This window comes from Centrocercus urophasianus, unplaced genomic scaffold (assembly GCF_019232065.1).
Source record: "Centrocercus urophasianus isolate 14NV4802_14NV808 unplaced genomic scaffold, USGS_Curo_1.0 seq_10, whole genome shotgun sequence".
NCBI lineage: Eukaryota > Metazoa > Chordata > Aves > Galliformes > Phasianidae > Centrocercus > Centrocercus urophasianus.
The window spans coordinates 46,282,487-46,300,067 of NW_024884142.1; the positions used below are offsets into that span (position 1 = coordinate 46,282,487).

The 17,581-nt window shown below is 35.8% G+C and overlaps 1 protein-coding gene across 3 annotated transcripts in view; it reads left to right on the top strand.

The window, feature by feature from the left end:
• The window catches only part of LAMA2 (laminin subunit alpha 2), a 327,292-nt gene that overhangs the window by 221,847 nt on the left and 87,864 nt on the right, over positions 1–17,581 (top strand). For all 3 annotated transcript variants that reach the window (XM_042821492.1, XM_042821497.1, XM_042821505.1), the window contains exons 28-32: positions 449–566; positions 3,094–3,228; positions 3,897–4,021; positions 6,994–7,080; positions 9,290–9,483. In XM_042821492.1, coding sequence (XP_042677426.1) covers positions 449–566; positions 3,094–3,228; positions 3,897–4,021; positions 6,994–7,080; positions 9,290–9,483 — 659 coding nt within the window. The remainder of the gene's footprint in view (positions 1–448; positions 567–3,093; positions 3,229–3,896; positions 4,022–6,993; positions 7,081–9,289; positions 9,484–17,581) is intronic.

The following is a 17,581-nucleotide window of genomic DNA, read 5'->3' on the forward strand; positions in this document are numbered from 1 at the left end:
AAAAAAAAAAAAAAAAAAAAAAAAAAAAAAAAAAAAAGCAAATGTAACCTGTGCTTTAAAGTCTGTGTAGCAGCTTGTTAGGCTGCTTTATTTGCTGGATATATATTTTATTTTATTTTAATAGTTGCCTCATTAAAAGCTCATTTAGTGAACAATTTTATTGCTGTACCTGTCATGAATTGGAACTGCATTTAATGTGTGTCTTCGATTTCTTAATGAGTCCCTCTGAATGAAAAATCAGATTTGAGCTATTGTTAATAGTTTCACTGAAAAGAGATGAAGGGAAAAAAAAGCATTAGGAATAGCAAAAATGTGCTCTTTTATCTCCTATAAGCCAGAAAGCCTACAGAAAGCCAAGTAAGGCAATATTCCACCGTACAAGATGAACTGGTTTCGAGTTAGTGGTTCACTACTCTTACTGAAGATGGCTGCTCCCTTTTTCTTCCAGGATTTCTGAGATCTCAATGGAAGTTGCTGAAGGTGGCATTGTTTCTGGAATGACTCCTCAGGCTAACTTGATTGAGCAATGTGACTGCCCACTGGGTTACTCTGGTTTGTCTTGTGAGGTACATTAATAATTTTACTTTCAGTAGAAGTATTTCTGCCCTCTATGTTCCAATTCTTAGTAAGGTGTGACTAGCAATTATTGTGTGGATTCAGTTAACTGAGATAGATGTTCTCAATATCTATCTTACAAGGAATTTTAACCCTTTTTATTCCTATTAAGTAAATACGAGTCACAGTGTGTGAATGAGGCTGACCAAGTTGTTTTGGGCAAATGAGAGCTTAATACTATTGTATTTATGTACAACACTTTGTACTATGTTGTGTTTTAGTGAGGCCATTATATGCAATACATCTATAATACCATGTCTGTCTAAAGACGGAACTATAGGCATCATTTTATCAAGGCCATGATTCATAGCATCTGTGGAGAAGCACAAAATGCAAGAAGTCTCTATGTCCATACACCTGAATGCATGTAAATGCACACACACAAGAAATTCAACTAAATTTGCTCTAAAGTACAGTTGAAGTGACTTGTTCTTTTGTTGTTGGTTTTGTTGTTGGGTTTTGGTTGTCTGGGTTGTTTTTTTTTCAAACTACTAAAATAGACTACATTTTCCCAGGAAAACATATGATAATGTAATTAGAACTTTATTTCAATTCACACCAGGGGCTAGAATAAATATATCAGTTGCAGACTTCATACTTTGTGCCTAATTGTGCAATCTTCACATGCTCATAACTTAGTTTATTTTTAGTGTTCTTGGTAAAGCTTATGGTATGTTTTTGAAAGATTTATTTAATTTCAACATGGAAAAAGCATTTGATAACGAGGTATTTTTTAAGCAAATGCTGAAAGAGTGCATGTATCTATTTCATGGTTTATCCTGCAATTCCATTGTGAGGACTAAGTGCAGAATGTTTTTTACTAGAAAGTGAAAAAAAATAGAAATTTCCTATATTGTTTTTCTCTTAATTCAGAAGCAGGCTGAAAAAACAGTGGTAAGAGTTTTCCTTGTGGCTACTTCTAAAAAACTTCCAAGCTAACGATGAAAAATATAGTCAACTACTTCATGTTTTGTAAATGTTCCATTTCATCTCAGAGATGCTTGCATCAAAATAGATGACAAGAATGTCTGCTGCCTATCAGAAGAAAAAATACAGCTAGAGGTTAGACTTTATTTTGAGAATGTACCATATATTTTTACCCCAATCCTAAAGTCACTGAACTTGTAAACCTGTGCTACGTAATATTTTATATTTGGACAAGGACTTCTTTGGGGATGAACAGAGAAAAAAAAAATAGTAAATTATGGTAAGAAACAAAATTACTTTCATATGAGATTATTTATCTAAATTGGAATTCCTTGCAAACCATGAAAAAGCAGATAGACTCTTTCTATGCTTCAGGGATCTTAATGTAGTCTAAGTCAAAATAAAGGAGAAAAGCAGAAGTGAGTTAACTTGCTTTCCATGTGATCAAAAGAAAATAATTGTGTTTATGCTTTTTTCATGACTTACTCCTGGATGTTTTGGCAATGATTATAAAACTGTCAGAGTGGAGTTGTATGAATACAACAGAGTATGTCAGGCAGGACTTGACTGGAGAATCCAGATTTTGATAATAAAACATTACTTACTCCAAATTCTCTTTTCTTTATTTTGTATCCACTGTATTGCTGTATGGGAAGGTTCCAAAAGCACAAATTGAGGTCAGTGGTAGGAAACAATCACATTGGTCTATCCTAGAGGGTACTGCGGGTTTATACATGGGATGAGTGACTTACCCTAATAGCCTAAAATATCAAAATGGACTTGTTTCTAATTTTATGCTTTCTGGGAGTTGTGTAGACGCTTTAATACATTTGCATAATAAGCCTGAAATAAAGATCAAGTGCTGGATTTTGTGTGTGTCAGCATCACTAACAATATTTGAGTTACTCTTAAAATTTTATTGCCAAACTTGGGTAGGAGAGACTCTGACAGATAAATAAGATATGGGGCTAATAGTCTCAAGACGTGGAAAACCTTTAATATTTCAAATTCTCTACTTTTATAGACTTTGCCTTATATAGCTATAAATAATGCAGCCATGCAGTCATTTTTTGATTGTCATCTGGTTTTTGCTTGTTATCCATCAGGCAGTATGTAGGCAGATATTAGCTTGTCAAACCTGAAAAACTCACCAAGGGTGAAGGAAACGGAATCTCATGCTTTCTCTCCACAGTCCATGCAAAAATTTTTTATTAAAAACAAACCTTATTCTTAAGAAATGAAAGGAAGTTTTCTTGATGCACAGTGAGAGCAGTGAGGTGTTTGGCATTTGAATGAAAGGCCTCTCAAGCTGTAATATGAAAAGTCTGGTGCCAGTGGAGTGCTCCAGGGAGTTTTCAGCACTGTTTCCAATTAGGGCTGGCTCTTGTTATCTGCAAAGTGCTGTATATTGTTTGTAACACAGGTGGAAGTCTGTCAGGTTTTTTTCACATCTTGTAAAAACTGGTGATTGGGAAGATAAGCTTGCAATGCTCCCTATACTCCGTTCACTCTGTAATGATCTGTTTTCCTGTGCATCTTTTTTTATTGCAGTCGTGCTCTCCAGGATTTTACAGGCTTCCAGTCTCACATGGAGGAAGGATAACTAGTCAGTCCCTAGGTGCCTGTGTTGTGTGTCAATGTCATGGGCACAGTGCTATGTGTGACCCTGAAACATCAGTTTGTCAGGTACATTTGTGAATTTAATATAGGTTAATCTTGTGTAAATGAACCAAATTAAAATAGAGGATGATAATTTAATCCAGTTTTACTTAAATTGTTGCCAATTTACTGAATGGAAAAAGTGAACTGTTCATCTTTAAAGTTTTCTTTTTGTCTAATTTAAGATTATGCAGTACTTTCTTGCTTCTGAATTGTTACTTATGTAAAAGCCTGACTGCCTGCAGATTAATAATCTGCAAAGTTGCATGTGTCTTGCAATAAACACAATGTTGCTCTTAAATGTAATAACACACACGACCTGATACAGGAAAATTGACTTTTAATTGATCATTTTCCGTCCTTCAGTGACTAGAACATAAAGGGATGAATGGGTTAAAAGATTCCTTATGATACATTTGGCCAGCTACAGATCTCCATTCATTCACCTTGTAAGGCCATATGTATCACAGCACACGTTTGAAGATGTTCAAAGCAAGTGGCCCCGCTGTGAATTATATCAGGAGTGATATATAACAGTTATAATATATATCAATATATCAATCAATATATAAAATAACAGTAAATTATAACTTTGAATCTCAATTCATTTGAATCCCTAAGATTGGGAGCAGAATGTTGTCTGCTTTTTTTGTAATTATCAAATGCTGCTTTCATTCTGGCTCATTTCTCTGCAGAATTGTCAGCACAATACTGCCGGTCAGCACTGTGAGAGATGTGCACTGGGATTTTATGGCATTGTCCGAGGATCTCCAGAGGACTGCCAGCCTTGTGCTTGTCCCCTATCCATTTCCAGTAACAAGTAAGCATGCAAACGTATGACAAAGAATTACCTTTCCAGTAAGCAATAACTTCATTTAGGGCTCACTGTGTCTTCTCTCAAATGGCTGCAGGAGGACTGCATCACAGAGAGTCGTACTAAAATGTTTTGTATCTACTCACTGCTAATTGATCTTCCCTTGAATGTCAGAAATTGCTCCCTTGTTAATTTTTGATTAATAAATTAGTAAGTGGTAGAAAATGCAATATTCAACAGATAATGAATGTGTGTTATAGAGGTATTCTCAGCTAGATCAGAATTCAAGTACAATATGGCCACAAAGGAGCTATAAAAAGCCCTATGCTCATATTTTATGTGGGTTATAAATGTATTACAGTGCTTTTCTTGCTCCACTATGGAATTTATTGATTCCTTATTTAATGTTACATGAGTTTCAGATGATTTTTGAAAGATAGAATAATTTAAAAGCAATATAGTTATTGCAGTATAAATTTTATTGGTCGATTTATGCTAATGAGCTTGGCTATGATATTTCTGCATGTGTTCCTAATAGAGGATGCTTTAGCACTTGAGATTTGTTTCCTGCTTTGCTGAAAAGCTCTTAGCTTTATTTGGAATCGTATCATAGTTCTGCTCTGCAAAGGTTTGTGTTTAATGATTGTTCCATTGAAAGGTTGCAAGTGTTCTTTAAAATCATTTTTTTCTGTGTTTTGATTGACCTATAGGATGTTTTGGGAGTATTTCAGTCAGTGTATCTTTGAAGTGTTTTGTTGTTTTTTTTTTTCCCTCTGTCTTCATTTTATCATTTTTAAGTGGTTTGAAGTTTTCTTTTTTCTTTTTTCTTTTTTTTTGAAGCAGGGCATTTGTTTTGCAAGCATCCATTGCTAAACACATTGTGATCTTTTCTCCAAAGCAAGTACTTTTTACGAAAAATTTCAAACCGAAAAATTTCAAACCTTGTAAAAACCAAAAAGAAAGCAACCAAAAGAATTATAAAAAGGGATTAAGAAAGTTCCCCTCATCTTAGAAAATTAGAGCATAGTCTTGACTATCGGCTTTTCTTTTTTTTGTTGTTGTTGTCTCTTTTTTCACAAGCATGTTTTCTGTTACAGCTTGGTTATTTGTTTTACTTACTGATGTCAGCAAAAGGCATCCAAGTCACAAAGAGTAAGACTAACTTCTGTGTGTGCCTTGGGTGAATAGGCAAACTACAGAGCTGCCTTAGGGTGAGAGAAGGATGGTTCTTCTTGCAGCCATACTGTCTGCATGAGCCTAGATGTTGTCAGGGTCACGATTGTATAAAAGTGATCTTCTGGCCTTTTTTGTTTAAATGTTGTTGTAGGAGATAAGTGAATAAAACTTATGAGCTTAGTAGAAACATACTATGCTACTATCATAGTCATTCAGTTTTTTAGTGGTTGTCTGAAGAGGACACAGATGTGAGCATGTCCAGAAACAGAGCTCCTTATTTTTGTACTGCTTCGCTAAGATGTCTGTAGGCAGGAGGGTGGGGCTTACTGCTTCTGTAGCTGTAAATCAACAATTTAAATACATGTAGAGTCAATGAACAGAAACAGAAAACATCAGAAAAATATACATCCCACACATGTTAAAAACGGAGATCACCACATATTTGAATGAATATGTCGATCTGTCTGTACATTTCCATGTTTCCACTGTTGATAGATGATTCCTGAAGAGTTGGCATAGATTCCATGCCTAACTAGGTGGGATAAATCTATTCCATAAAGCTATATTATTAGGCAGAAAACCATAGTATCACGCATAAAATTTGTACTATTTGTGTAGCTCAGTAAAAGCTCTTAAAAATACTAGTGAAGGAAAAAAAAGAATTAAAATAACTAAATGCAAGTATTCCATGGTAGTTGATTAATCATAATCTGCGTGAAATGCACATAGCTAATGAGCTGTCTTATTTGTTTATTATGCCGTGGCTGACATGATAATATTTGTGAATGTGTGATGCAATTATTTTTATTTATGAAATTTTGCAGAATTCCATTGAAGTTTTAAGTTTTAAATACTGTTTTATAGTTTTGTATAAAGCAAAGAGAATGAACTGTTTATAGGAGTGTGGATCAATTGTAATGGAGCTGAAAATTTGTTGGATAATGAACGTGCGAGTAGTAGATCAATTTGTTTATATTTTTTGCAGGAGTGTAATTTCATTACTCATTCGAGCACTATTGATTTAATGCAGTTTAAGCAAGTTATGATAGGATGCTGACTGTACTGTACAAGAAGGAACTCTAGGTTTGCCACTAGCAATCTCTGCTTTTCTGGCTCTACTTCCTCAAATAGTTGAGTGATTTTCACAGTATTTATATTCACTTTCTTTTCACCTCTCAGCACTGTTTTTCTGTTTTTATAACTGTGTAGGTACTTAATACACAAATGTTAATGCAGCATCCTACTTTACACAGTTCCCATGGGTACACACTGATGTCACTAGTTATTCATATATATCATGACTTAATAAAAATAAGTTGCTGTCATCTTTGATTAAAATACGACCATTCCTTAATCATGAAGAAGATAGTTTTTAGATTGTTCAGACTGTAGGCAGCTTTTTGTCTTCCTTATATTCAAACTAGCATTAAATAAGATTGGAAGGACTAGATATCTGATGGCTCAGTTTCTTAATTCCATCTTGCACATCCTTTCCTTAAGTTTGCTTTCTTGATCACTGTGAGCGACAGCACCATTCAGCCTTGCAGTCCTACAACATGGGTATTGCTGACTCACATGCCTCTTTGGATTCCCATCTTTTTGATTCTGCCCTTCCTGCATCTGTCTAAATTTTGCCAGAAATTTGCAGAATTCTTAAAAAGGAAGAATGTCTCACAGGTAGCACGTAAGAAACTGCTGTCATTTGCATTGAAACATAAAGCTTGCCACTGACCCTCCTACAGCACAAGCTATATGATGCAACAAAGCACAAACAATTACTTTTTCATTTGCTTTTGCTTTAGTTTTAGCCCTTCTTGTGTTGTGGAAGGACCTAGTGATTATCGGTGTACTGCATGCCCACCTGGATATGAAGGCCAGTACTGTGAAAGGTAGGATGAATGAAAAAAGAGGCAAGTAACACATGAGTGAGGGAAAGCAATGTCCTTCAGTGCTACGAGTGTATGTTTATTGATGTTTAAATGCATACTTTCAAATAAGTTATTTGCTTTTTAAATTTGTTCAAACTCAGCTGCAAAAGACCATTCCTACATACTGTGAATTGTGTTACTTATACCATTGATGTTGTCTTAGTCTTTGTTTTTTTCCCCTGGACCACAGAAGTAAATACATATGTGTATATATACTACATTTATCTAAAATTACATGCAATGCTTAATAGTGTGACTTAATGTCATCCTTATCCTTTATTCAAGTGATTATATTGTCCCCATGATACTAACTGCAAAAAACATTTATATGTAAATATATTGATGACAAAACTGCAAACTAGCAATCCAGAAGACAGCTATTGTCTCATCCATAGCAGCACTATGGGATTATGATCTCACAGAACTATAGAATCATTAGAATTGGAAAATACCTCTAAGATCTAGTCCAACTGTTCACCAACAGCAATATTGCCCACTAACTGTGTCCTCAAGTACTACATCTACCCGTTCCTTAAACACCTCGAGAACGGTGACTCCATCACTTCCCTTAGCAGTCCATTCCTATGCTTATTCACTCTTTCTGGGGATAAATTTTTCCTAATATCCAATTTGAACCTCCTTTGTTGCAATTAGAGGTTGTTCTCTCATTCTGTCGCTAGTTTTGCAAGAGAAGAGGATGACCCGCACTATGTCACAACCTCCTTTCCAGATGGTTGTAGAGAGCCATAAGGTTTCCCCTGAGCCTCCTCTTCTCCAGACTAAATAATCTCCATTCCCTCAGCCTCTCTGTATAATGCTTGTGCTCCAGAACCCTTACCGACTTTAATGTCCCTGTCTGGACATGCTCCAGGGCCTTGATTCCTCTCTTGTAATAGGGGACCAAAAACTGTACACAGCACTTGAGGCGCAGCTGTACCAGAGCTGAGTACAGGCCAACAGTCACCTTCCTAGTCCTGCTGACCGTGCTATTTCTGATACAAGGCAAGATGCCATTGGCTTTCTTGGCAACCTGGGCAAACTAGCCTGGAGAAGAGAAGGCTGCGGGGTGACCTCATTGCAGCCTATCAATACCTGAAGGGAATCTACACCCAGGAGGGGAGTAAACTCTTCAAAAGGGCTGACAACAGCAGGACTAGGGGAAATGGATCCAAGTTGAGGGAGGGAAGATTTAGGTTGGATGTTAGGGGGAAGTTCTTTACAAGGAGAGTGGTTAGGCCCTGGAACGGGCTGCCCAGGGAGGTTATGGATGCCCCGTCCTTGGACGTGTTCAAGGCCAGGTTGGACGGGGTCCTGGGCAACCTTATCTGAATGTGTGTGTTTGGTGGCCCTGCTAGGCAGGGGGGTTGGAACTACATGATCCTTGAGGTCCCTTCCAACCCGGGTGATTCTGTGATTCTGTGAACTACTGGCTCATCTTCAGCCAAATGACAACCAGCACCCCCAGATCTTTTTCTCCATGCTGCTTTTCAGCCATTCTGCCCCAAGCCATGCATTGCATGGGGTTGTTTTGACTAAACCGCAGGATCTAGCACTTGGTCTTGTTGAACTTCATCCTACTGGCCTCAGCCCAGCGATCGAGCCTGTCCAGATCTGTTTATAGGGTTTTCCTTCCATCAGGCAGATCAGCACTTTCTCCCAACTTGGTGTTGTCTGCAAAATTACTGAGGATTCAATCAATTCCCTCATCCAAATCATCAATAAAGATATTAAACAGGATGGGCCCCAGAACTACCCTTATTTGTCTGTATCTCATTTAGTAAGTGACTTCGCTTCTAATGCAAAATACAAGCAGTTAATGGAAGGAGAAAAAGATCTATAGATTATACATAGCTAATGTACATACATAGCTAATGTAGGAACTTCTGTGTCATGGCATAACGGAAGTTTAACTGAAATCACTTCTGCATACTCTTTCTGTCTAGACTGCTCCATGTCCTGGTTATGAGATTATGCCCATCATTGTTGCATTGGAGCATCTGCAATATTTTCTCCTACAAATGCATGCTGAGTGCTATATTGCCACAGATTTTTTTTTAATGGTTCATGAATTGTTTTTCCCATACTTTTTGTTTACAGTCTTGCTAAGTATTCATTTTAATACACTATGCTTCTCTGTTGGCCAAATTTGTTTTTTATTTGCAATGTCTAGATGTTCTCCTGGCTACACAGGAAATCCACAAAACCCAGGAGGATCCTGCCAGGAATGTGAGTGTGATCAGTATGGTTCCATGCCTGTCCCCTGTGATCCTGCCACTGGAGTGTGTACTTGCAAGCCTGGATTCACAGGGTGGAAGTGTGCTGGCTGTGAACATCGATATGCACGTGATGGCATGAAATGCATTTGTACGTATACTAACACAATTTTGGAGAATACACGATTGTTTTCCATATTTCAGAAATTCAATCCTGCTATTGCAGCAGTCGGTTGTGTGGCTTCCTTTGAAAATGCTTGTCATGTTTCTTACTACTTTAGCATTCTGGTCTATTTTTTTCGCAAGCCTTGAAATGTTAGGAAAATTCTCAATAATTCTTAAAATGCTCACTGAAAATTGTCAGCAAAACTTGGAAGGATGTTTTTCTTTTGCCTTTTGAAGTCTGTAGTTTTGCTCAGGGTTGGCATCGGTGTTGTGAAAGATAAAATATTTGCTCTTAGTGATTTTTTTAGTGTTGTCCTAAATGTTTAACCAGCAGTTGCAGTGCTTTGTGTCACGAGTCACATAGAGAAACAGGAAAGTTTTTATCAAAGTTTTCTTGGTTATGTTGATTCAATAATCATTTATATTATTTACGAGATGCAAATGTGGCAGCATGAGATATACAGGAACAAATAATGTATTTTACTAAAAAAGAAAATAATACCTGATTTAGCCTAAAACATCAGGTTTCATCTTACAGTACTGATATCTTTTGCCCTACCTTTGCTTTTGATATATACTGTTTGGTTTGTCTTTTATTATTGTTTGGATTTTTTTCCCATTAATTGAGTAATGCTGTTTTTGAGAACACAGACCTTTTCCTGTTATATTATATGCTTATGTCCAATCAAATAATAATAAAAATCAGGCAGCAAAATTTTTCTAGAATATATAATAAATCTTGACCAAAAAGTAAGGCATTTTCTTTTCCATTCCTCTTCCCCATCTCCCCTACCCTGAGTAGAAACTAATTTTGATATCCTTTCTTTTTTCTTTTCCCCTCAAGGCTAACATTTTTCATTTTAAAATAGAATATAGATACAGATCCAGTAAGCTCACAGTATGCTATACTTACTATATGCATCTTTAATATATATTGGAACAGAATAATTAACTAGTTTTCACATTTTTTACCTTAAGTTTTATCTACAATAGGATTTGAATTAAAGCTTATTCTATTTTGTAGGGGTTTTGGCCTGTGAGAGGTGCATGTAACATCAAGGCAAATAGATATCATACATGCAGCCTCTTTTTCACAGAATGTGGTCAGTCTGTGTCTAAATACCCAGAGGTTTGAGAAGTCTACAGCTCTCTAACATTAAAATCGATTAGTGCAGCCCCGGCAAACTGTAAGCAATTTAAAGACAAATTGGCAAATAGAGAAACACAGGAAGTGCTAAAAATGAATAAAAACATCAAATCCGTCAAAAATGATGTGTGGCTTTTTTGAGTGGATAAGCAGGAGGCTATTAGCCAAGTAAGGCTTTACATAGCCATGTGGGGCTATAGAGTGCAGAACGCAGTTTCACTCAGCTTAATTTTTGTTGGATAGTGACTTGGGTTTCTAAGTGTGACTACTAAATTCAGTGCTCTCACATTATTAGTCCTGGTCTTAGGTACAATTCTTTTTTGAAAATGAGCGGAGAAATTGCTTGGAATATATACATAAATATTTTTATTAATAATGTGGTGTCAGTTCATTAATGGAAATATGATTGTACTTAAGGAAAATAAAGTTCTAGTGTCCTGCAGTTTGATGTAATTTAGGACTTAATATTCTTTATCTTAAACACTGTTTCAAATTACTTCAAAATGAATGCAAATAGACTAGACTTTCAGAGAAGTAGCTACACATTCAAATCCGTCTCACAGCTTGTGTGTCAAGGACAAATATAATCATGAATTAAGTTCCTAGAGCTCTTGCAGTTACAAAATTTTTAAATAACTGTTTTCCAGAATGATACCTGAATGAAAATAATTTTTTTTCTACATCCTGAATATCTATTCAGGACTAATTCCAGGACTAGCCATTGTTTTCAGCCATGGACACTCCTCAGTATGTGTTTTATTCAGGATGGAAGAGTTTCTTTTTATAAAACAGGTTAAGTGAAAGTTTTCATTTGTAGTTTTCCAATTTGTTAATCAGACCGTTTCATTGTGTAGATAATAAGGTTAAAAATCTCACTATCGATAGGAAAAGCTGTGTGCAGGCAAATCCAATTTTCCACCTTTTTGCTTTGAAAGTTGTGGCCCTCTTTAATTTCTGATTTAACTGCAGCATTGTGTGCTGGTTTAAAATGTAACTGCGCTACCTGGAGCAGCATTTTTGTTTCTGCTAGATAATTGATTTTCATCTGAAAAAAAACAATCCTTTGACTTTGTATACAGACATTTCATGTCATTGCTAGAAGGGAGGATGCAAATAAAGAGATTTCTTTCTGTAGGTCACAAAAAAAAAAAAAAAAAAAAAAAAAGAAAAAAAGAAAGAGCCATCTAGAGAAGTAGATAGGAGGCACCTAACTCTCCCCTGTAACACAGAAACCAGTCACTATGGCACTGTCAATAACATCACTGTCATGAATTGCAAAAGCTGCTTTAATATTTCAGTAGAAAATTCATGATTACATGCAATTTATTTTGCTTAAAGATTCCTCAACCTCATATAGCTCTAAATCTGCCTTTGCTAGTGCAGGGCAATACTCCTGGCACGGACTGATCGATAAACCCCTTTTGGAGCACATGTACTGTGCTAGACAAGTGTACTGTGGCAAGCACAAACTTGGTGGAAATCTGTCCATGGTTAACACTATCTCATGTCACAGGCTTCAGACCACACAGCCCTGTTTTATTTAACTGTTAGAGATACGTTGCTGCAGCCCCTGATGTTCTTTAATAGTTGCTGTCAAAAAAACCATTAGAAACATCTTTCAGAGAAGTCCTAAGGATTTCTTCTGTTACTCCCGTAATGTTTCACTGTTCCAGTCTGATTTTAATGCAGCTGAAAATTTGTTACTGTGTACAGTACGTTTTTACTTTTGTGTATCAACCACTTCCAAACTACTTGGTAAACACTCTTCTGACTAGCTTCAGGTGTAATGAAGCCTTAATGATAATAATAATAGTGATTAAGTACTTTAATGTACAGAAAATTAATGCCGTATGTAGAATCCTGTTTGCATTCCATACTTCAAATGAGCTGCAAGAACGTATCTAGTTTTGTTCATTTGCAGAGTTTAATTTCAAATACTGGTGCAATTGCTTTATAGCTGTCAGAAGTATGAAAAAACCCTTGCTAGGGAGTAAAAGGGTCTGGTTGAAAGAAAATGCATGCAAATACAATGTTTGAATTTAGTTGCAAGTAATATAAAACTGTGGTTAAGCTATTCAATATTATGTTTAGGAAAGAGGAAAAAAAATCTGAATATTTAGCGAAGAATAAGCATTTAAATAAAAATTTTTTGGAAAATTCTGTCAAAGATCACACTGTACAGAAAGCTAAAAGACTCAAAAGCTGAAGAATACTTATTTAAATCAAATCAGGGAGAGAATTAACCCACAATACTATAAGATCATATTATTTAATATTTAAATATATCCCTTATTGTAAGTATTCTAAAGGTTTTAGAGTAAAAAATTACAATTTAAAAAAATGTTCAACAGGCACCTTCATACTGACTAAACTGATCTATTTTTCATATAGCCTAAAATCTCTTTTACCACAGTCTTACTGTTTTCTAACTTGCCATTTTTCAGTTGCTTTTTGCATGACATGTTTCAGTGTTGTGTTGTAACAGTTGTATTTTAGAAAACTGCAGGTAGAATAGAAAGAGAACATATTTTTAAAAGCCCCTGTGTGAAAGAATTTATTTACTGCTAAGTAACAACAGAAAGATAATTATTGGTAAATGTCACAGAGAGAACTTACAGTCCATTATGTTTTTAAAACAGAACAACATTATTTTCTCTTGTGTGTATTTAGAAGACAGAAAGAAATATCAAAAAGTAGATTTTTTTAATAGGTTTTGCAAAGGTCTGAATGATCTACAATGTATCATAAAGATTGTACATTTTTGCATTGCTGTTGTTAATGACTGGATTCGTTCCCAGCTAAAGTAACTGATCATCATGTAATCATAATAATTTGATGAGGAATTCTCTGTAATTTTTATCTTAATTAATCTACTTCTTAGGCTTGCTTTCACTTCTGTATTGAAACAGTCAGTAACCAATAGGAAAATTAGTAGTGACTACAAACTAATTTTAGTAATTCTGGTAACATCCTTGCTTAATTTTAAACATGACAAAAGTTCTCACAAATCTGCTCTGACATTTACAGATTTAGAATTTCATTTATAAGTACAAATCAATTGTCCTCTAAATGATTGATACCTCCTTATGCATCACTGTCATATTTACTGCAATAAGAGCATGATTTGAACACCTCAGTGTTAATTCTGATGAAAATTATAAACAGGAGGCAATGGCTGACTGACCTATACTCAGCATAGTATTGAAGACATTTGATTTCTTCCTAAACCTCAATAGTTCCAATCCAGAACACAGGTGAGTTGTATGATGAGTAGGAGCAGTCACTTCTCTGTTCATCTATGACTAGCATGGTCAAGCAGGCTGAGATCACTAACCCGTGTTTTGCATACGCATGCAAACGTTATGGAAACAAGCCAAAATCCGTATTGCTCCTTCTTTGCCCTTTCTAGAGACCTTTGATCTTATCAATGAAAGAAGGAGTTTAAAAGAAGGTTGAATCTCGAGCCTGTAGCAATTGTGCAGCGTTTTTTTATATTAGTACTTCTCTGGTGTGTTTTTTGTTATACCCTGTGACACTCCAGTTGTTTATAGTACGTAAAATGAAGACCCTTAAATTGCAGTGCTGTCAGAACAATGACTGTTCTTGTTACTGTTCAGGGGAAAAAGAAAAAAGGATAAATCCTAGGGAGAACTTCAAGGTTTTATTGTTGAATATATGGCAAGTCAGATCTCACCTTCTGAATGATTTCTGAGTACCAGTCATAACTACAATGGAGACTTATAAAGAATTTGACTTTAGTATTTTGAGCGTATTTGGAACACAAACCACAGAAACCTTTCCTCAGAAGTATACTCTTGTAATAGGTTTTCCTTAGGGTCAAGCAAAATCTCAGTATAGAGCAGTCAATGGTTCTGCTGTAATTTGGTTCTGCTGTACAAGAGTAAAGATGAAACGGAATCAGTTGTGACATAGAGATATAACAGATATTTTATTGTTAGGATTTTTTTTTTAAATTCAGTCTTGAAGAAAAAAAAAAAAAAAAAAGGACATTCAGCTCTGCTACAGTCCACAAGCTTAAATCTTTACAAATTTAAATCTTCTTTGTAGGTAAAATGAAGAATTTGCATAGTCAGACAAAGATGGGTGGGATTCTCTTAATGCCCAGTCTTGGACACTTAAATATAGTAGTTCAAGTTGACTGCTGTTTGCAAGGAGGGGGAGTTTTTCCCACTTGCCTCAGGGAACTTACCATTCTACTCCTTGCAGAATCAAGATTTTCCCTCTATAATGGACAGTAGCTCCATGATCATAGCCCTCTCAAATTCAGAATTAGGCAGAGATGCTGTCTCTTTCCAGAGGCAGATCTTGAAAAATCTGTGAAAACAAACATCATCTAGCTCCCACACAGTCCTCGTTTCAGCAGGAGCTAGAAAATTCTTGCAAGCCTTCAGAGGCTGATCTGAAAATGATAGCATGTAACATCAAGTCTGTGAAGTACTGGCCTAGCTTCTGCTATGTTGTGAGTTTAACAGAATGTGTGAGCCCTTGTTACACAGAGGTAAGAATTAAGCTTTTCATTTCACTGGCCAGCTGTTCCTCTGTCTGCATGAGCTCAATATGGGACCAGCACTTCCTACTTGGCACAGAAGTTGACAATTTGTCAGTGGTTCTCTCTGTTTTGCTTTGGTTTTATGATGTGTGAACTCCTGTTGAGTTTATACTCATATCCCAGTGTCTTTTGCCCTTCTCAAGCACTATATAACCTAACAAGTACGATATGTATCAAAACCAGTAAATGGTGTTTTATAAACAACAAAAGTAAAAAACCTGAGCCATTACTTTTGGATACTGATTTTACTTAAATATTGGAGATACATCACTTACACAAACCCCCTGAAACCAGCAGCATTTTCAATGTACCTTAAGCTTTTAGCAGTCTACCAGGGCTCTGTTTAGGGAGGCTGTTGTTGTGTTAACTGCTGTTGGCACTGAAGCTTTACTCAGCAGCTCACCTGCTCCCACACAGCGTAATGGAGAATAGAATTGGATAGGTAAAAGCAAGAAAATGTGTGGACTGGGACATGTTAGTACCTCAAACAATGCTGTGTATGCAAGCAGAGCAAAATAACTCATTGCTTCCCTTTGACAGGCAGTTGTTCAGCCATCCCCAGGAGAGCAGGACTCCATCAAGCTTAAAAGTTGCTTGGAAAGACAGCTACCATAACTCCAAAGATCAACCTCCTTCTCCTTCTTTCCCGCACGTGTTATTGCAGAGCAAAATGTCATCTGGTAGGGAGTATACAGCTCTTCTATTGCTGACCACCAGTTTCCTCACTGTGAGACAGTGGAAGAAACAGGGAAGGCCTTTGTGCTGTCCAAGCACTGCTCAGCAAGAATTAAAACATGGGTGTATTATCAATGTTGTTGTGGTCACAAATCCAAAACTCACCACCATATGAAACACCATGAAGAAAATAATCTCCATCCCAGACAAAATGAGTACACAATGAGGAGTGGAAAGAAGGTTTTTTTGCTTTAAATCAATGCCAAAATGGGAAAAATAGGGTAATGGCCAAAAGTTAGGTAAGGCTAGTGAAAAATCAGCAGTTTTTATTGGTTCCACAGAAAATAGTAAAACTTAAGAGTTAGAGGCTGTCATAAATTAAGACTATTATCAGAGATTTCATGGTTTCCCTTGTATCAGATGTTACCTAGTCATAGCACAGATGCACTTTGCATCTTATGCATTTTAAAAGCAATAAATGTATTAAAGAAAAATTCTGTAAGGATAATTGCCCAGGTGGAGAAACGTACTGTTGCTCTGTCATTTCCTTTAATGTATGTTATTTTCTCTTTGTAAGATGGAATAAGTGACTATATATGCATTCGTTTGTAGTGTCTTATTTCTTGATCAATTATTTCTTCAAATAAAATTTGTTTGCATGCAAATGTTGGAGATACTCCTCGCAGAGGTAAGTCAAAATCATTTACAGGGCTTCTTGTGCATGGGGAAATATGGTAAAACTAGAGAAAAGTAATTTCCATTAGCTGCTCACTGCAGTATTGTATTATTGACTGCATGATTTGCTTCTCACATGCTTGCAGCGTTGTAATGATCTGAATTTAGTGCTGCATTTATTTATATTAGACACAAATTCATCTTGACAGTTTTATAGATAAAGACACGGAAAAATTTTGTCTCATAAAATATAATCATGCTCTTGAAATATTGCCTTAGATCTATTGCCTTGCAGGCTGCATACTGGAGTAGCTTAGTTCTGTCTCATCTATTCGACTGTGGTCATCACATGACATACTTCATTTTTTCAATTGGTTAATTTATATTGAATGTTCACCACTGAGTGCCAATTTTTAACTCATTGAGAATACTTCATGTCTTCAGAAGATGTTCTTTTTTATTGTCGTTATTGATGTGAATTAAGTTTGTTGTCAACATATAACAAATTTTTAGTGTTTTATTACCAATCACTGTGATAATTTTGAGGGCTAATAGATCTATCTTGTTTTATGAGTGAAATATTATGTATCAGAATAATTAAAAAAAAAACAAACAAAAAAACTCTTTTTAGGTCCAGGATTACTTTTTTGCATCATGCAAAGTGATTGCATTCTTGACCAGCTACAGAACAGGTGTTTGTTATATGTAGCATTCAATTTTCTGTAAAACTTGCATAAATTCTCCCGAATTTTTGAAAGCAAACATACAGATGACAAGAGCTAGAGTGGTATTAATGTTATTTATTTATGTATTTCCTGTTAAGAATGAATCAGAATGTATCATGAACACATTTAATGACTACAGAAAATTTCCAATTCAGTTTGTATAACAAAATACAGAGATATAGGAGGAAGGAATCTGAAATTGAAACAGTGAAAGTGCAAAAGAAAATCTTAAAATAACATTATATAGTTTTCTGCATCCACTTCTTACTGCACTAATGCAGTATCTATCTTG